This window comes from Neovison vison, chromosome 2 (assembly GCF_020171115.1).
Source record: "Neovison vison isolate M4711 chromosome 2, ASM_NN_V1, whole genome shotgun sequence".
In the NCBI taxonomy this organism is placed as follows: Eukaryota; Metazoa; Chordata; class Mammalia; order Carnivora; family Mustelidae; genus Neogale; species Neogale vison.
In genome coordinates this window covers 154,930,587-154,951,160 of record NC_058092.1, presented here as the reverse complement: position 1 = coordinate 154,951,160, position 20,574 = coordinate 154,930,587, and the positions used below count along the sequence as shown (strand labels likewise).

Here is a 20,574-nt window from a genome sequence, read left to right as displayed (position 1 = left end):
TTGGTTCAATGAATACAACCACCCTGGGTGAGAGGTACTGGTCATGTCTCCATTTTCCCGATCAGCATATTGAGGCACAGAGAGGTCAGGTAACGTGTGGAAGGTCACAGTCAGCCATGGGGCAGCCAGGGCTTGAACCTGGCTGTGAGGCGCCAGACCCTGCTCTCAGCTGCTGTACAGGCTATGGGCATTTTTTGTTGTTTCTATTCCTGTTGTGTAGCTGGGCGGGGGACACAGTCCCTGGTTTGTAGAGCACATCAGACAGGGCCTGCTGTGGGCTGCTGTGTGAGAGGAGGTGATGGATGTAAGCTGTGCTCCAGCTGGCCCTCCAGGCTCTGGATGTGTGCGGGGGACAGGGATAGCTCGGATAATGGAAACTCGCATATCGTCCTGTAAGTCGCTAGAATGAGTGATTGGCTCTCGTTCGGATGAGGATGCAGTCCTTTGCCTTCCAGTCGCTCGCTCTCCAGACCCAGTCTGGGAGACGCATGCTGATGTGCCCAGGAGCCCCACTGGTAAGATTCCAGAGGGTCCCGAAGGGGTCACTGAGGCCGTGTCTCCAACGGGCCTGGGACGTGTTGGCGTAACTCAGCCCTGTGGCTGCTGTGCTGAGCAGAGGAGCAGAGACGCTGAGCTGCTGCTACGCGTTTGAGGCCAACACTGGGACGGGACCGTACGGATCTCCATGCTGGGTTAGCCCCATGACGCCTGAGCTGGCCTCTGTCTCGGACAGATGCACGGAGCAGTGGCCTCTAGTCCAGGATGCTCTCCAGATGCAGTTCCTTGGAGCTGCTGAGCGACGCGTGCTTACGGTGCTGTGTTCTCTCTTCCTCCCAGGCGGCCGGGATTGCTTACCACCTGCGGCGTCCTTGCAGCGGCGGCGGCTGGCGCGGAGGCTGGGCTACATGAGAAGCACAGCGGGGCCCCGGATTGGGTTCCTCTACCCAGCAGCAGCCACTGTGCTCCGGGCCCACGGAGGGGCGTGTGGTGAGGAGTCCCACCAGTCTGAGTCCAGGGCCGGACGGGGTGGCCTTGATCCTGGAGGCCAGTGGCGCGGCCCCTCGGTGGGGAGCCCTGTTCCTAGGAGCACAGCAGCCTCGGCTCGGACCCCTGTGGGATACGGGGGCCTGGCAAGGACGCCTGCGAGAAGACCCTCAGGGCTCTTCGGGATTCAGTTCCAAGTTGGCACCACACTGCCTGCCAGGCCGGCCAGGTCGTGTGGCCCTGGGGACGCAGGGTGGCAGGGCGAGCTCCCGTCCATGGACAGTTCTGAGGCCCCCGGCGCTGGCTGGGATGCTGGTGGCGGTGAAAGAGCAAAAGACACCTGGACAAAAGGCCGTCTGTTCCCAGAGGAGGTGAATGGTGACAGCTGCGGCCTCGGGAGTGACCCCAGGGTCCCCTCAGCCCCGGGTAGCTCTCAGGACACCTTTACCTCAAGCTTTAGCTTCATACGGCTCTCGCTTGGCTCTGCGGGGGAGCGTGGAGAAGCGGAAGGCTGCCCGCCCTCCAGAGAGGCCGAGGCCCCTTGTCAGAGCCCCAAGGACACGGAAGCCAAGGCTGCCGGCCTGGACAGGCCCCACGAACACCCTCGACTTCTCTCTCCCCACTTCTATCTCAAGACTCCTCAGCGCCTGGCAGACTCTGCCCAGACCGCAGGGGGCAGCCACAGGCTGGAGAGGGAGACGCCAACTTTGTTGGATGTGGACACCGCCTCCTGCTTCTCCCCGGGCCCCTCCGGGTCTGAGGGCAGCAGCTTGGGGGACGCTCCGCGCTGGGAGACGCTGGTCCGGAGGTGCGAGCCCGTGCTGCTGGACTGCCTGCTGAGCGACCAGAGGCGGCTGGAGGTCGGTGTCCCCACCTCCGGGGCCCATGATTATCACGGGCTCAGATCCGCTTCGGGCAGAGGGCAGGAAACGAGTTTGGGGCGGGCCACCGACTTCCCCCTGGAAGTTGCAGCCGCTCCTTTTGTAGCTGCAGCAAAAACATGGCCCTGCGCCTCTGTTTCTTCTCGCGCAGGGTGAATGCAGATCTGTCCCCGTTCTCCTCTTCTCTGTCACTTCGATGCTCAGATTTGCTCTCCCTCCGGCCCCAGGCTCCTCTGCGGTTCCTGCCCTAAGTGACGTGTGGTTAGCTCTGCCCAGCTCTGCTCTGCAACAGGAAACTGGGCTCAGGGGAGCTGGCGCTGGCTGGTGTGCGGTGGAGGGGTGTGAAGTTGGTGATGCCCCCATTGGGGGTGATGCTGAGTTTCATTTGCATTTACCCCTTGTCTGTCATCCCGCTCAGGGGGCACTGCCTGACACAGCCAGGAGACTTTGTTCCTGTTCGTTCCATCTCTTGGGCTCTCAGTTTCCTTACTTATTATTATTATTATTTTTTAAAGATTTTACTTATTTAGTTGATAGACAGAGAGCACAAGTCAGCAGAGCAGCAGGCAGAGAGAGAGGAGGAAGCAGGCTCCCCGCTGAGTAGAGAGCCCGACGCGGGGCTCAATCCGAGGACCCTGAGATCATGACCTGAGCCGAAGGCACCTGAACCACCCAGGTGCCCCTCAGTTTTCTTACTTAGATGGAAGCCCTGCTTGGGATTGTTCTGCAGCTGCAGTGAGAAGCTAGGATGTAAGCATACATGTAAGCCCGGCGTCGTAAGGGTGCTCAGTCACCTGAGAGATGGGTATAACAATGAGTAGGCAGTGTTGTTCTACCCACAAAAAGTTCCCAGAGAAACCCAGGCAGAGGTGCTCCGTGGCTGACCCCATTGGGCGGTTTGGCTCATCCTACGGAAAGGCTGTATTTTTCTTCTGGGGTGTGTGCATGTGATGTGTGTGTATGTGTATAAGTGTGCATATGTGTATATGTGTGCATACAGTTGTACATGTGCACAAGGAAGTAGAACACCCACTCATCAGGCATTTGGGGGAAGTACCTGAAAATGTGAAGGTCATGTTCATTCCCCGCAGTTGGGCTCATTTATTTTCTGTTCTTTACACGTGGTCTCATGTTCCTGGCCCTGGCCCTGTTCTCCCTGTTCCAGCCCTTGGGGACCTCAGCCCAGCTATGTGATTTCTATCTCACGATCTCCCTGTAGCTCTCCGTTCCCAGGTGATGCACAGAAACCTGGAATTCGATGTGAACAGCTGACATCATTGTCTTCCCCACTAAACCTGTTCTTTTTTTTTTTTTTTTTTAAGATTTTATTTATTTGACAGAGAAAGAGACACAGTGAGAGAGGGAACACAAGCAGGGGAGAAGGGAGGGAGAAACAGGCTTCCCACCAAGCAGGGAGCCCAATGTGGGGCTCGATCCCGGGACCCTGGGATCATGACCTGAGCCGAAGGCAGACCCTTAACAACTGAGCCACCCAGGCACCCCCCGACCAAACCTGTTCTAAAGGACCCTGGTCTTCATACCCATTTGTTGATTTTAATTAATAGTATCCATTTAGTTCTTTAGAGAAAGTGCAGGTATCTTCAACACCTCCCCCATCCTCACTCCTAACATCTGGTCGGCCCTCCTAGTCCGGCAGCTAACCTGCCTCTCATGGCCACGGTCAAACCGTGGTTGTTTTTAACCTGGGTTTCGTAAGTGATTCTCCACTTATCTACCTTCCTCAGTGTCTCTCTTCTCCAGTTCATCCCCTGAATGACCAGCAGAGGTATCTTCCAGAACGCCAGTGGGATGGTGTTACTCCTTGGCTTGAAACCTTTTGCTCTTTTCGGGATGGTATCCAAGTTCCTTATCCTGATAATCGAGATTTTCCCAACCCGCTCCAGCCTGCCCTAGTGCCTTATTCCTGCTGGCTCAGCCATCTGGTGCTGCTTCCTGTTCCTGCAGACGCCAGGGAAAGCTGTGCTTTGGGCCTTTGCTTACAGTTCTCCCTCTGCCTAGAACGACCTTCCTACACGTTTCCACCTGCCAAGCTCCTGTAATCCCTCTGGTATGGGTCTGAAGCCACTTCCTTGTTAGACATCTCCGGCCCTCTGGTCCAGATGAATCCCTCCTTCCATGTTGCTCTCGTAGCGCTCTGGACATGGCCCATGGTAGCATTCGTCACATGTAATAATCATTTGTTTGTGGGCCCAAGTTCTGTACTCGGCCATGAGCTCTATAACGAGAGGTCACATCTCTTAGATGGTTTTGGATGCCTGATGTCTCGCATCCATCCTGGCCCTCTGCTGTTGCTTGATCATTTTTGGTTTTAGTGCAATGATTCATCTTATGAAGAGGGACCCCAGATCTCTAGTTGACAGCTTTCTTGGACTGGCGGGCTAAGGCAAAAGAAGAGAGTCAGAGACACAGATAGGCAAAGCATGAAGGGGTTCTCGTCACCAATCCCAACCTCGGAGAGTTGTTTGTCTGCACCAGCAATTTCTCCAGTGCTGGCTGGCTGTCCAGAGATAGATCAACTCCCACAATGGAGGGGCTCAGCCCCCCAAGACTGCCTGCCTGCAGGTCCTGGCCATCCTCTGTGCTTCTGACCCACTGGCTCTAGATCAGAGGTGCCAAAATAAACCTTCTCCTTGGGTTCGATTAATTTGTTACAATGACTCACAGAACTCAGAGAAATATTTTGCTTAACAGATTACACCTTTATTACAAAAGGATATAACTGAGGAACAGCCAATGGAAGAGATGCATGGGGCAAGATGTGTACCAACCTGGTCCTTTGGGTTTTTATGGAGGTTTTATTACATGGGCAAGGCTGATTAAATCATTGGCCATTTGAGATTGATTCAACCTCCAGCCCCTGTATCCTCCCTGGAGGTCGGGGGATGGGGTTGTAAGTTTCTTGTCCTCTAATCACGTGGTCGGTTCCCCTGGCAACCAGCCGTCATCCTTAGGTGTCTTCCAAGACTCACCTTATTAACATAACAAAAGACCCCTTTCTTGCCCTCTTCACAGGAAATTTCTAGGGTTTTAGGCTCTCTGTGTCAGAAATGAACAAAGACCAAATACATATTTCTTATTATGAATCGCAAGGTCCCAGGCACTAAGTAGAGTGTTGTGTCATCCTTTTCCAACTGTAAATACCAGTATTCAGTACTTCATTTCCAAGATCTCTTTTAAAAAAATCTTGACCACAGATCTGTATTTCTCCATGTCAAAAATTCAAGTTTTGACGCATGTGAAGCAAAAGTAGAACGCCGTTCTAATGACCAGCGGCTCTCCCTCCCAAACAGCCAAATAGGAACTACCTTGGCAGTGATCTGTCTGCAGTCCCCATGATTCTGTTCCTTGGGTTGCCTTTCTTCTACCTCCTCCTACCTGCAGGGAACTCACAGCCTCCTGAGAATCTTGTTTTTAACAAACTAGAGTCTGTGAACCCCCAACCAGTTGCATCTCTTGGGGTCCAGTCACGCCTCAGGCTCCCCTTGCCAGCCCCCCCAGCCACCAGGTCATCACAGGGCCTGAAGTTCAGCATTCCAGGGGCTCTGGCTGGAGAAAGCCACCCTGCCTTACCTTTTGGGTTTCTGGATCTTTAGTTTTAAAAAATACAACGAACCCTAGATATCTCTTCCTTTCACCTTTATCACCCAGATGCAGCTTTTAAAAGAACTGATTGGTCAGAGCCCACCAGAGCGGTGTTCCTTGTGGAAGAAGGGTGAAGTGGCCACTGGTTCACCCTGGGCATTCTGGAGGCGGTCAGCTCTGCTGCCTGTGTGTGCGTGTGTGCTGGGGTGTGTGTGCGTGTGCCTGTGATCCCACGATGTCCTGCAGTCTGGCAGGTTTGTGGGACTGCCCGGGTGCTAGCCTGGCAATTTCCTCTCCCGGCTGAGTGACCTTAGGTGATTTGCTTAATCATTTTGTGCGTCAAGATGCTGTTGTTAGAAGATGGAGATAAACCGCGGTACCCACCTCATTAGAGTCTCATTAGAGTCTCATGAGGATGAAATGTCTCAGCACTTGCCGGGAGCTTCAGACGGGGTCTGGCACTGAGCAAGTGCCTGGAATGTTGGTCATTATCATCATCGGAGAACGAGCTCAGAATAAGTGAATTTGGGCCAAAATCACCAGATTCGCCCTTCTCCCTGGGGTTCAAATTAAACTCATACCCTGTCTCAAGTGATAGGATCTGGACACCTTTTATCTGTAGTTTAAGTATCTTTGTTTATGGTAAACTAACACCGGGACAGCAGAAAACACGATGCTATTTTCGAGGATTCGAATGTCTGTTGTGTAGAAGAAGAATCAGCTTTATTCAGTGATGTAGGAGAGTTGGAACTCTGTCCGGGGCATAGGATTTATAGGAAGGCAGATTTTGTTTCGATAGGAATGAGAGATTAGGAAGAAACACCATAAATTTTATTGGTGGGAAAGAATCCCAGAATCACATACCCATCTCTGAATGAGAGATAGGAAACGCTCGTTTCCCCTGGAAGCAATGGTTTAGTGTTTGCTAACTGAGCATTTCCAGTGACTTTCTAGAACACAACTGCCATGAGTGAGAATCAGCAGAAAGGGTATTTTATGCTCTTTAAAAATAGCCACCCAGGGACATTGCCGGGGACTGCATGGGATTGAGACAATCATGATGGAAGGAAATGCTAACTGGGTATGCAGAGGAGGGAAGTGGGGAGAACCTTGCAAGTAAGCCCCACTTCGGCTTGTGGAACCTGCAGGAGAAGGAGGGAAATTGCCTGCCTCACATGGTTGTGTCACTGGATAGGTCATGACCATCAGTGGCTCTGCTTCCAGCACAGATGGACATTCAAACATCTGGCGTATCACTTCAGGGACCTAGAGGGATCGTTGGATGAGGGGGAGAAGATGGGGTGGCTGTTGGCTCTGCATGAAGTTTTCTGTGGCCTTCTTTCCTGTAGTTCTTCTGCTTCAGCTCTAGTAAACTCCAGTGTGATGATGGTAATAGCAATGACCCACCCATAAAGACTTTCTTCTGTCCCTAATCTATATAGCTAGGTTCCTGGTACGGTTTGCACCTGTAATATGGAGCAACCTCAAGGATAAAGGGGCTAATATAAACATTCATTCTTTCAGAAAGTATTTATGCACTACTGTGCCTGGCTTTAGAGATTGTATTAGAAGAGGTAACAGACAGGGGGCCCGATGGCTCAGTTGGTTAAGCGACTGTCTTCTGCTCAGGTGATCCTGGAGTCCTGGGATTGAGTCCTGCATTGGGCTCCCAGCTCCGTGGGGAGTCAGCTTCTCCCTCTGATCTTCTCCCCTCTCGTGCTTTCTCTCACTCTGTCTCTCTCTCAAATAAATAAATAAAATAAAAAAAAAGATTAAAAAATAAACTAAAAAAAAAGAAGAGGTAACAGACAGTGACATATCACAGCCTTTAAATGACATGGTTGTGTTTCTGTCTTTTCTTTTCTTTCTTTCTTTTTTTCACCCCTAAGATACTATTTGTTTGTAGAGAGAGAGAGAGTGCACAAACAGGGAGAGCGGCAGCCTCCCCACTGAGCAGGGAGCCCAATGCGGGACTCGATTCCAGGACCCTTGGGTCATGACCTGAGCTGAAGGCAGCCGTTTAACTGACTGAGCCACCCAGGCGCCCACAAGGTCTTGTTTCTTGCTGAATGCTTCGAGTCCCATGGAGGTGGTTGGGGGATCTGTTCCACAGGGTCACTCAGGAGCCCTGCCTACAGCACCAGAGCAAATGGCCCCTCAGTCAAGGGGACAAGGAGGAAAACAGTAAGGGATCCTACAAGAGCAATGAAATGCTCAGTGCAGAAGTGACCGCTAACTCTTGCTCCCTAACCCTAACCCCATGACCCACAGCAAAATGGGGAGGGAAGTGTCATCCTTCTGTGTGCCCAGAGCAGTGGGGAGCCAAGTAAGGGTGTGCCCTGCCATTTTCTACATGAGTAGAATAGAATTCTTGCCCTCAAGATACTCAAGTGTGAATGGAGTGCACAAAAAACAACAAAATAAAACAATAGCTGTAACATGGCGTTGCAAGTACTACAATTTCTTGCAATTCTGTTTTTCCAGCAGCTCAGTCCCAAACCCCAGAATCATGCTGACTTTCTCACCCCCACCTACAATCTATGAGCAGATCCTGTTTGTTCTACCTTCAACGCCGTTTTCAGAATGTGCCCAGGATCCGATTGCCTTCTCACTATCTTCACTGTGCCCAGGACCATCTAGGCTATGGTCACCTCCGTCCTGGGTGATTTCCATGGCCTCCCCTGCCATCTGACTTCTGCCCTGTCCATAGTGGTCAGAATGGAGCTGCTTGGACCTCAGTCAGATCATGAACTCTTGTGCTCAAAACCCTCTGACTGCCCACTGTCACCCACAGAGTAACGAGAACTTTTCAGTCCTCTTCATGTGTTTTCATGATGCATTCCTCATCACCTCTCCGACCTCATCATCTACAATCCCTCCCTTAATCAAACCTCCCCAGACCCTGTGGTCTCCTGCTTTTACTTGGCAACACCAGCAACGCCTCTGCCCGAGCCTCTGCACTGACTCTTCTCTTGTTGAAATGTTTTCTCCAGGAGCCTCAGGGTTCCCCCTCAAATCTTTCCTCAGATGTCAGTGAGATCTTATTTAAAACCACAGCCCTACCTCCTATCAGCACTCCCGATGCCCCTTACTGGGTTCTGTGGTTTTTCTTCTTAACACTGATCACTTTCGTATTGCTTGGGTGGCTCAGTTGTTAAGTGTCTGCCTTTGGCTCTGGTCATGATCCGGGGGTCCTGGGATCAGGCCCTGCTTCGGGCTCCCTGCCCTGCAGGAAGCCTGCTTCTCCCTCTCCCCACCCCCTCCGCTTGTGCTCCCTCTCTCGCTGTGTCTCTCTCTGTCAAATAAATAAATCAGGAAAATCTTAAAAAAAAAATAAAAACAACGAAACTGATCACTTTCTAAGGTTCCATAAAATGTACTTATTATATTAATTTTTGTCTTCCTACTCAAGAATGTCATCAAGAGAGAGTGCTAAGAATTTTGTGCTGTATCCTCAACACCTCAGACGGTGCCTGACACTGAGGAGACGCTCAGTAAATATTTGCTAAATGGGTCACGTGAATAGGAGCACGCACAGGTCACACGGCAGTACAGAGGAAGGATATTTCACACAGACTGGAGGGGATGGCCCCTGAGCTGGGTGTTGAAGGATGTGGGGGTGTCAGGCAAAAGATGGGAGGAAGGTGTGTTTCCGAGAGAAAGCCCACATCCATTCATGGATAGGCCAAGAATCTATCTTCAGAAAGTCTCGGGCCTCCTGTCGAGAAGGAAAATAATTAAAAATGAGTACTGGCAACTCTTCGACAGACAGTGAGATCGTTATGTCCATATGTGGGTTAAATAGGGTGGTGCCCTTTTCTAGAAGGATTTTGTGAGGTTCTTCTTGCCAGTCTCACCCAGCTGGCTGACACCCTGCCGTGGTTAAGTTCATGCTCTTCTCTTGGCTTCTCTTCTAGTCTTAGTGTGTTTTTCTTCATAATTTAATGTGATTTTTGGGAAGGGAGACCATTTGGTCAGGTCAGGAAGTTTGCGTTCTTTTTATTATGCATTTTTTTTCATGCAGATAAGGGTACAATGTGATGTTTTTGTTTAAAATAACTTTCTAGCTCTTTTTGTGGATTTTATGCTCAAATTACACTTTCTCTTTATATAACTTTTTTTTGAGAAACTAATGCATCTGGCATTGGAAAAATGTACATTTGTGGTTCTTTTTTTAAAGGAGAATAAAGAACTTCAGTTTCAAAATCATTTCTAAATGTTTTTAGCTTTAAAAAAAATAAGTTCGCTTGAATGCTATCCTAATTTGGCTTTCATTTTCTTCCCCTTCAAACCGACATAGGTAAAATCCCTAAGAATAAAGCTTCAGAAACTTCAAGAAAAGGCAGTTGAGGATGATGATTATGATAAGGGTGAGTTTTATTTTGCTTACTGATTATTTCCTCTTTTCCCTGCAATGTTCCATTTCTGTTTTACCCTCATTCGTGTCTATTTTCTACACCCCAAATGAGTTGTGTGCTCTGTTCCTCTGGTCACCTCCACTTGGTAACAATGAACTGTTTTACGGCTCTGTTATTTTGTGGATTTCAAAGCACTTTATGAACATGAATTGTTTGAGTTATGCATTTGTTGATTACCCAGAAATACTCCAAGATTTTGCACAATGAAAGCTGCATTAACTTACCACCTTCCTGCCTAAGGTGTGATATATCTATCATTTATTCATTCATCGAAAATTATTTGTCGTCTGCCTCCTATGTGCCGGGCAGGGTGGCAGACAAGGACCGACACGGCAGCTGAGTGCACACAGGGCACACGGGGTCAAAGGAAGTCTTGCAGGTATGGTTGGCCTGGGAGGAGTCTTCGGGACTTCGGATGCTGATTGTCACACGTCACACCCATTTCTACTAGATGTGGGGAAGAGAGAGGGTTTAAAATAACTTCCAGCTTCCCCCAGACACGAATGAACTTGATAGATAGTCCTGGTGATAACGAGGTTTAGCACACTCAGAATGGGTCTGGAAATAGGATGTAGACTTAAGGATTCTTCTGGAAGCTGGTTAGCCTTGAGGCTGGCGTCTTCAACCTTACTCACCTGTATTTTCTTATTCCCAGTGAATACTCAGGCTGTTGGCACTGGGCACTACAGGAGTGGGGTGACTTCCAGAAGGAGGTTGCAAATCCTCTTCTAGAAACTCCTGGAGCTGGTGCTGTGTAGTGTTGTGATTTCCCTGACCACCGAGGTCATGTGGGGGTTAGAGCATGACCAGGAGGGGTGGGGGGAAGGGGAGGAATTTGGGAACGGAGGTGGAACTCTCAGCTCTCCCATTCTCTCTGTGCACTGGGTGGCGGCTGAGGCGTGTGAGAGAAGAGAAGAGGCGAGTCTGAGGCAAGGGGTGCTCCGCGAAGGGGCACAGCTGTAGGCAGAGAGCAAATGAGCAATGCCGACTTTTGTCTGGGAAGCATGACCGAGCCTAGGTCTGAGGTTCTCCATTGCTGGCCAGATTAATTTTCTCTGGCTTGGTCCTTTAACATATGCGAGCTGAAGACACAGGTGGAAAATCAGGCCCTCTTTTTTTGATCCGGGCCTGGGGAACTTTCTGGACTTGGTTTTCTCAGTGGGCTTCATTGAACAAGGGCCTCACTTCTTTAGTCTTTTCTCCAGATATCTCTGAGACACACAAGAGAACAAGGTTGGGTAAGATACTCCCCGTCAGGGAAGCCGAAGGAAGCAAGACACCTTTATTTAGTGTTTCTGTCTGAGTTCCTTTCTCTTGTTTCTGTGTCAGGCATGAGAATGTCTCCTGGTTGAGAAGCTCGGGGCAGGCCGTGCAGGGTGTTTCACAAGCTCCCAGCGGTCGGGAGGTGTGCTGGGTTGTGAGAAAACACCGACGCAGGGCTTTACTCCCCGGAGACCTGGCCAGCTGAATCCTGGCTCGGCGGGGCAAATGGGGGTGAGGAGCCCATCCAGGGCTCTGCCCCTCCTGACCTCCCAGAGCCACCTGGAGCCTGTGGAGGGGACAAGCACCCTGGGAGGCACTTAGCACAGAGTCTGTTTAAACTCCCAAACCTGCAAACCCGGTTCAGGATGTTGAAAGGTAAAGGTTCTGGTGAAATGTGCGGAGGGCCTGGCCTGTAGGAGGCAGGCGGGCAGTCAGCGTTTTGTGATGGACAAGAAGGTGCTTGCTGCTGAGTGGTACCTATCGCTAACGTGGTGAACGCATATTCTGACCACGTAGGTCTGGGCTGGGGCGAAACTCTCCGTTTCCAGTAAGATCCTGAAGGACGCTCCTGCAGCTGTCTGGAGAACGGCCCTTGGAGAGGTGGGGGGATACAAGGCAGACACAGGCCATTTTATTTACTTGTTTTTTTTTTTTTTTAAAGATTTCATTTATTTATGTGTGTGTGTGCACGTGTGCGCGCGTGCACACACACACACATTTATTTATTTAGCATGAATGAAAGGAAGGTCAGAGGGAGATGGAAAGAGAGAATCTGAAGCAGACTCCCCGCTGAACACGGAGCCTGACGTGGGGCTCGATGTCCGGACCCTGAGATCATGACCTGAGCCAAAAGCAGGAGTCTGATGCTTCACTGACTGAGCCACCCAGGTGCCCAGACACAAGGCCATTTTAAAAGACACACCGAGCACTGTCCTTGGGATTTTCTTCTCAGGGAGTTTCTGACCAGGGAGGGGCAGTCGCGCAGAACAGAATAGTGGTAGTAAAGTTACACATAACTTCAGAATATAAAGAAGAAGAATATAAAGAAGAAAGTTCCAAAAGAGGAGAAACTACTTTTTTTTTTAAAGATTTTATTTATTTATTTGAGAGAGAGGGCACAAGCAGGGAGGAGGGGTTGAAGGAGAGGGAGAAACAGGCTCCCTGCTCAGCGGGGCTCCATCAATCCCAGGACCCCAGGATCATGAGCTGAGGTGAAGGCAGACGCTTCCCTGACTGAGCCACCCCGGCGCCCCTGGAGGAGCTGCTTCTGCGGGAGATGGGGTGGGTAGGACGGAAGCCCCGTGGAGGAGGGGGTAACGGACCTGGGCCTCTGAGGGCAAGGAGATGCATCTAGAAGGGCACCTAAGAGAACGCGGAGAGGTGTGAAAGCCACCGTCCCATTGCGTGCTTGTCTCGACACGGATGCAGCGTTGGCCGTCGTCTGAAATGGATCCCTGCAGGGCCCAGTATGGGGACCGGCCCACCGCAGCTGGTCCCTGAATTTTCATGAACTGCTAGCCACGTCATTAGGGAGGCTTGGTCCATGTCGAGGTGGAGCGTTCATTGTAATGCGGCTTGTCGAAACAGGATTTGGGTACCATTTCCTTCGTCCCTTGGTTTACCAAGGGTTACTAGTGACTGCTTCAAGGACAGGGACTTTTCTCTATCCCAGCCCTCACCGTCTCTGGGTGGACTCACTTCTGATCGGTGTTCGCAGCAGCTGTGGGGCCGTGCTCTGTCTCGGGGAAGGCAGCTGCTGGAGCCCACGAGCTTTGCCACGAAAATTTGGAGGGCTCTCCCTTGGTTTTGTTACTTTTCTCTTTTTCTTTCTAGTTTCATGCATAAAAACGACTTTGTGTTCCCGACAAAGGAGCAATTGGCACAGAATAGAAAGTTCCAGGTTTTATCTCATCAACGTGCTGGCAAATTTACTTGCTAATGCCTTGTGGGGAAACCTCAGGGCTCTAATTACATCTCCCCCTCGCCTGGGAAGTAAAGTTAATAATTCCTTATATTCTCACACAGAGCTGGGAGAGCTTGGCAGGAAAAGAGTAATAGCATTTGGTGCTGGCTTAGAGTTTTTCTGCGGAGGCTCAAAATGCTGGTTTCATCCCGTTAGTACTTGTCCCATGTCTGTGGTCAGCTGAGGGGCAGTGGTGGGATCTCAAGTACTGCAGCAGGAGAAGCTGCCATCCAGAAATGGAAGATGGGGGGTCAGGGTCTGTGACGGGAGGGAGAGAAGGACAGCATGGGCAATGATGTCCAATGTGGTTGCTGTTCCCCCGTTCCTGCACTGGCATGTGGCCTAGAATGTCTCCCCCGCCTATGACCATGGCCACAGCTCACTTCTGAAGCAAATGGAGTGATGTTATGGGGAAGAAGGAGAACAGTTTCAGGAATTCACCATTTCAATGACTCACATCACTGGGATATGTAGCACAGCTGGCTTTCCCCTGTTGGTTGAGGATTTCTTTCTCGGTGCAAAACGTGGCCAGCCCTGAATTGGTTGCTTTATCCTTTGTCTTAACCAATATCCATCATGACAAAACACGAGTATGACGTGGGACATTGGAAGGAGGAATGATGATGGCAGAAGCCAAGCATGAAACCAGTCTAGAGACTGACTAGCTCTTGCCTAAGTTGCCATAATCTTCATTTTTCTTTCTTTAGTGAGATTGGTCTGTCCACAGTTACTCTTTGGTGAGAGTGTGCAAGTCATCCAAGCTGACAGCCCTGTCTTTCCGAGGGGATCCCACTCTCTATCTCCTTTAGGGTTTGGTGTCTGAGTGGCTTCCTGGAGTCACAGGGTTAGAGCCAGAAGTTTTGCTTTTGCTTCCTCTTCTCATAGTGGTGGATGTGACAGAGCCCTTGCAGAATGGGAGCCCTTGCAGAATGTGGCTGAGATGGTTGGGCATCTGCCTTTGGCTCAGGTCGTGTTTTCAGGGTCTTGGGATCAAGTTGCACGTTGGGCTCTGTGCTCACTGGGGAGTCTCCTTCTCCCTCTCCCTGTCCTGCTCCCCCTGCTGGAGCTCTCTCGCTCTCTCTGTCAAATGAATGCATAAAATCTTAAAAAAAAAAAAAAAAAAAAAAGGGAGCCAGGTGCCATTTGGGGTCCACAGAGCAGAAATGGCAGTCTTGGCAGCCTGTACTGTTTTGTGTTCCTACTGAAAACGTAGGCAGCAGTTGGTGTCTGCTCAGAGACACATGACTGGTCCTTGAGATATTTATGGAGAAAACAGCTACACTGGGACTCCTGAGTGGCTCAGTCCGATAAGCATCTGCCTTCGGCTCAGGTCATGATCCCAGGGTACTGGGATTGAGTCCTGCATCAGGCTCCTTGCTCAGCAGGGAGTCTGCTTTTCTCTATGCCTGCTGCTCCCCCTGCTTGTGCTCTCTCTCTGTCTCTCCCTTTCTCTGATAAATAAATAAATAAAATCTTAAGAAAAAAAGAGCTGCACTGAGCACAGATATGAATGGTGGTGCAGTCTTCCCGCTCATACACTTCCTTTTCTCCCTGCATCGCAGGGTTTGGAAACATCACACTGCATCCTGCTATCTACTGGGGTCTCCCTTCCTGCTCCAAGGGGTGCTTGCAGTTAGTACCAGGGGAAAAAAGCTAAGGCAACGCAACCAAGTGAAGTATGTGGCAGTTGCCATGCGTTCTTTGTCTAGGGGAGATTTGTGTGTGGTGTGTATGTTAATGTTGCACTGTTGCACATCTGTTCCCTGCTGGGTACTTGCCGACACATCGGGATCACATTCCAGGATCACTGTGGGAGGAGCTGGTACTGCCCCAGTTTCTCTGGCAAGGCTACAGAAGCTGGTCGGAGGGTACAGCTGTGTGCTCTGGCCGCCCGTCTGCTTTGCCTCCCGTCCCCGCTGGGTCTACAAACATGTTATATCCCAATGTGGAAAATGGAGCTTTGGAGTTGTAGGCACCAAACCTAGCTAGGGAGTGTCTGGACTCTGGAAATTCTTCTTTACAGGACACCCAGGGAAGGGACCGAGGAGGGCTCCACACTGGGATGCACCAGGAAGACTTTCCATGATTTTATCTAAAGCCATAGGCTATTAGGAAATTCGCACTTGGAGTATCTCAATGTTAACCTTCAATGTTATTCTCACAAGAGCAAAAGTTTGTGTGTCTGCTTCCTCTTATTTTAAGTAAAAACTTAAAAATCAAGATGTGAGCTATCCATGAAAACAAACACCGTAGAAAGAGAATGTGGACCAACACCATGTACATCACTCAGCTGCATTGTCTTAGCTTCTTTTCCTGTTTACAGGAGAGTTTGATTCTGTAAGTGAAGGTCCAAGAGCTAAGCCAGTGCTGGCTTTCAGGTCGTTGTTCATATTTGCAGTTCGTGTGTTGGCATTTTTCATGCGTGTACTACATCCTGTGACACCTACTTCGGATGTGAGCTTTATGCACAGACTCCACTGGCTGATTTGCATACGACAAACTTCCTTTTCATTGGTAGCCCAGAATGTGATTTCAGTGTGACACCTTTTCTCTGTGGTGTTCCGGCTGGGTGCACACTCGACAACTCCTCCCTCGCGGTGTCAAGGTATGGGATGTATTAGACCTTTCAGAACTTTGGAGGTGGAAGCACAGGGGACTGGGCGTCCTCTGTCAGTGGCCGCATCATAGTGCGTTCCCCACATTGATGGGCCTCTGCCTTGCCTTTCCTGGCTCTGAAGAAGTCAGTCCTGCAGGGATTACGTGGAGTGTAATTGCCACACTCCATGTGTGTACAATAATGTAGCACATTATTCATGATGAAATCTGATGGCCAAGCCTAGACATACTGCCCAACACAAAACACCGGGACAAACAAAAATACCTTTTTTTCTCTACCTCCTTCCCCTAATTAGGTACTTAGCTGGAGCTTGGACATACTTTCCTGCTGGCTGAGCTGTAGCACATTTTTAATGAGTGTTAGCAGGTGGTTGTGCAAATAGTGGATGCAGCATCTTTCTAGGAGACTCTACTGGTGGCACAGTTTCTCAAGCTGTAGGGTCTGGTGAATGGAGCAGGAAGTTGGGCAGGAGTCCCGCTTAGAAGACTGATATTGAAGCGGCTCCCACAGGTTTTCTGTGCTCCTGACACCCTCCTCGAATGGCTGAGAGGCGGGCTGGGATCCCAGGAGAGCAAGTTCACCGGGGGGGATGTTCCTTCTGGGCCCGAGGAACTCAGCTGCTCTTCAGGTAGCCAGACAGGACAAAGCAGTGACTGACATTGTCTGGGGCTGGCTCGATGGGATACAGTGATCACCTTTTCTGTGAAGGCACGTAGGACTTCAGAAATGTCAACAATTTCATTTCATTTATCAAACATTTTTGAGGATTGCTTCCCCTCGTTCTACAGACAGAAAAATGGATAACAGAACTGGAAGGGGCATGCCTGCGATCAGGGACAAAAGCCTAAATGTGACTGAATTTTCCCACCACAGTCATTTCAGGACCCAAGTGTCTCAGTTTTTGGTACAGATGGTTGATTTCCCCTTAACGGGAGATGCAGGGTGTTAGTCACTCAGGCTATTATAACAAAGTATGGCAGACTGGTGGCTTGGAAAATAAAAATTTAATTTTCTCATACTTCTGGGAAGCTGGCAGTCCAAGATCAAGGTGTCGGCAGGGTTGGCTCCTTCTTCTTCTTCTTCTTTTTTTTTTTTTAAAGATTTTATTTATTTATTTGACAGAGAGAGATCACAAGCAGGCAGAGAGGCAGGCAGAAAGAGAGCAGGAAGCAGGCTCCCTGCTGAGCAGAGAACCTGATGCGGAGCTCGATCACAGGATCCTGGGAGGTTTAACCCACTGAGCCACCCAGGCACCCCTAGGGGTTGGCTCCTTCGGAGGCCTCTCTCATTGCCTTGTAGATAGCCATCTTCTCTCCGTATCTTCAAATGGTCATCTCTCTGTATGTCTGTGTCCTAATCCCCTCTTCTTAGAAGGACACAAGTCATTTTGGCTTAGGGCCCACCCCAATGACTTCATGTTAATTTAATAACTCTTTAAAGACTCTATCTCCAAGTATAGTCACTTTATGAGGTACTGGGGGTTAGGACTTCAACATGGGAATTTTGAGGGGACACAATTCAGCCCATAACAAGAGCCTAATGGACTCAGGGCAGAGCTAAATACTAATGACATCCAGGTGTTTCTGTAAAAGTTTGAATAATGTGGTTTGACTATTCTTTTGTCACATGCAGACATTTGATAGAATAGGTTAAAAAAAAAGCAGACTTTTGTGACATGAGTGGGCTAACTGTTCCTTTCCTTGTCCACAAAGAAACCTGGCCACGAGACATGGAACGCTGGCAGCCAACTGAAATTGGAAGAGGCAAGGAATGGTTTCTTCCTGAGAGCCTCTGGAGGGAGTACACCTCTGAAAACAATTTAATTTCAGCCTCATAAAACTGATTTCAGACTTGCAGCCTCCAAAACTGTGAAAGAATGAATTTATGTTGTTTTAAGCTACAAAATTCGTGGTTATTTGCTATAGTAGCCATAAAAAAACTAATACACTGCATAACAAACAATCATAAACCTTAGTAGTTAGAATAATGTCAGGGAGTGACTTCAGTAAAGTAGTAGAGTAAGCAACTCCAAGCTCTCATTCCCCAACAGAAACACCAAAAGAAAAGTAGAAATTGTCAGAACCAACATTTTCAGAATTCTGGAAACTAGTCTAAAGTTCAGAGCAACCAAGCAAACATTGAGCCAAGAAAAAGGCAACTTGAAAATAGTGGTATTTTTACTTGCCCTTGTCCTCCTCCTCCTTCCCAGTATAGCATTGACATTGGAGATGACAGCTCACATTCCTGGTGTGGGACTCCTGGCCCTGATTCCAGGGGGGAACAGAGCAGACTGTACTTGAAAATTACTACGTGAGTCTATTCTAACATGTCTGGGGTTACCTAAAGGACTGGCATCAAGTGCTTGTCTTTCTTTTGGTTAACTCAGGACAGGCTGGGAAAATGGCAGGCATTGCTTGAAACCATGACAGGGTAAGCTAACAAACTGCAAACACCTGGGACAGATGTTACTGGTTGAGAGATACAACAGGCTGTCTAATGCCCAGGAGCAATAGCTGGGGGAGATCTGTGGGAAATTCAAAAGCACTTGTGTATAAATAGAAATTTAGAAACCATTTGTTCAGGACAAGGTACATACTCAGAAGAGAACAGAGAAGACTTTCAGCTCAGGCTAATCCTGAGGAAGCTGAAGGAATGCCCCAGCACTGCAGAGACTGAGAGAGGAATTTGTTTTTTGTGTCTCTGTGTGTTTCTTCCTTTTTGCTATCCACCCCCTGCCCATGTTTTCCTTTCTGTTTTTTTCTTTTTCTCCCAGCATCAGAGGAAATCTATGTCTAAACACTGGGTGAACATAAGTTAAAAGAACAGAGACTCCAGTGACCACATTCCTCAAGGAATACAGTCTTTGCAAAAATACTTTGGAAAAGTTCCAAACTGATGGACCACTACAGCCTTCAACAATGATGAAAACAACAACAAAACAACAGAAAAGCCAGCAAACTGGGAGATTTAGAGAATCTGATTTCCAGAGTCACCACATTATCATATTTAAGTGTCCAGTTTTCAACAAAGTATCACAAGGCATACAGAGAAACAGAAACATGTGACCCATTGAATGAGGAAAAACGAATGGATAGAAACCATCCCTGGAGAAACCCAGACATGAGATTTATTAAAGACTTTAGAAAAACTGTCTTAATGATGTCCAAATAGTTAAAGAAAACAGGGATGTAGAACTAAAGGAAATCAGAAAAGCAATGTATGCACAAAATGAGAGTATCAATAAAGAAATAGAAATTATAACAAGTAATTAAATTCTGGAGCTGAAAATTATAACTAAAATAAAACATTCACTAGAAGGGCTCAACAGTAGATCTGAGCAAGCTGAAAAGCAATCAGCAAACTTAAGATGCGACAATTGAAATAATTTAGTCTGATGAAAAGAAAGAGAAAAGAATGAAGAAAATTGAAGATAGCCTCAGAGGCCAATGGGACATTATCCAGCAGACTGTCATATACGTATGGGAGTTCCAAAAGGAGAAGAGAGAGAACAACAGGAGAACATTTGAAGAAAGAATGACTGATTGTGTCCTAAATTTGGTGAAAGACATGAATCTACAAATTCAAGAGCTCAACTAACTGCGGGTAAGGTAAACTCAAAGGGACCCAAAGGGAAGCACAATCAAATTGTCAAAAGTCAAAGAAAGAAGCAAGAGAGAAGCAACTCATTACATTCATACAAAGGATCCTCAGTAAGATTAACAGCTATTTTCTCATCAAAACCATGGAGACCTGAAGGCAGAAGGCAGGTATATTTAAAGTGTGGAAAGAAAAAAATTATTGATCAGAAATTCTATACCCAGCAAAACTGCCCTTCAAAAAATGAGGGAAATAGTAAGAAATTTCCAGATAACAAAAGATAAAGGGGTTCATTACCATTGGATCTGCTCTATAAGAAATGTTAATGGGTGTCCTTCAGGTTGAAATGAAAGGACATTAGAGAATAACTTGAAGCCATATGAAGAAATAATTCAGTAATGGTAAATAGATGAGCAAATATAAAGGCCAGCATTATTGTATTTTTGGTTTATAATTGTACTTTTTATTTTCTAAATGATTGAAAAGACAAATGCGTGAGATTTATAATTTATAAATTATGAACCTATGTTCCTTGAGTGCACAGGGTAAAAAGATTTAATTTGTGATGGCAATAACAAAAGAACTGTATAGGAGCAGGGTTTTTTAAATATTCTATTGAAGTTAAGTTGGTATCTATTAAAATTGGAGTGTCATAACTTCAGAATGGCAGATATAGTCCCCATGGCAACCACAAAGGAAATGTCAATAAAATATACATGAAAGGAATACAGCTCAGTACAAGAAAAATTGATTAAACACAAAAGAAGGTAATGATGGAGGCAATGATGTACCCCCCAACCCCCCCCTAAAAAAAGACACACAGGATGCCTGGGTGGCTCAGTGGGTTAAGACTCTGCCTTTGGCTTAGGTCATAATCTCAGGGTCCTGGGATTGAGCCTCAAATCGGACTGTCTGGTCAGCAGGGAGCCTGCTCCCCCACCCCCCCACCCCCGCTTGCCTCTCTACTTTTGATCTCTTTGTCAAATAAAAATCTTAAAAAAAAAGACACACAGAAAATGAATAACAAAATGACAGAACTAAGTCTTTCTTTATCAGTAATTACTTTAAACCTAAATGGATTAAACCTTGTAATCAAAAAGTAGGAACTGGTAGAATGGATTAAAAAAATGGTCTAACTGTATACTATCTGCAAGAGACTCATTTCAGACAGAAAGACACAAAGAGATTGAGGTGAAAGGATGGAAAAAGATATTTCATGCAAATAGTAATCAAGAGAAATCTGGGGCA

General features: G+C 48.0%; 1 protein-coding gene across 1 annotated transcript in view; it reads left to right on the top strand.

The window, feature by feature from the left end:
- Positions 1 to 701: 701 nt before the first annotated feature.
- DISC1 (DISC1 scaffold protein) overlaps positions 702 to 20,574 on the top strand; it is a 312,576-nt gene continuing 292,703 nt past the window's right edge. The window contains exons 1-2 of the mRNA XM_044236813.1: positions 702 to 1,844; positions 9,769 to 9,838. Coding sequence (XP_044092748.1) covers positions 702 to 1,844; positions 9,769 to 9,838 — 1,213 coding nt within the window. The remainder of the gene's footprint in view (positions 1,845 to 9,768; positions 9,839 to 20,574) is intronic.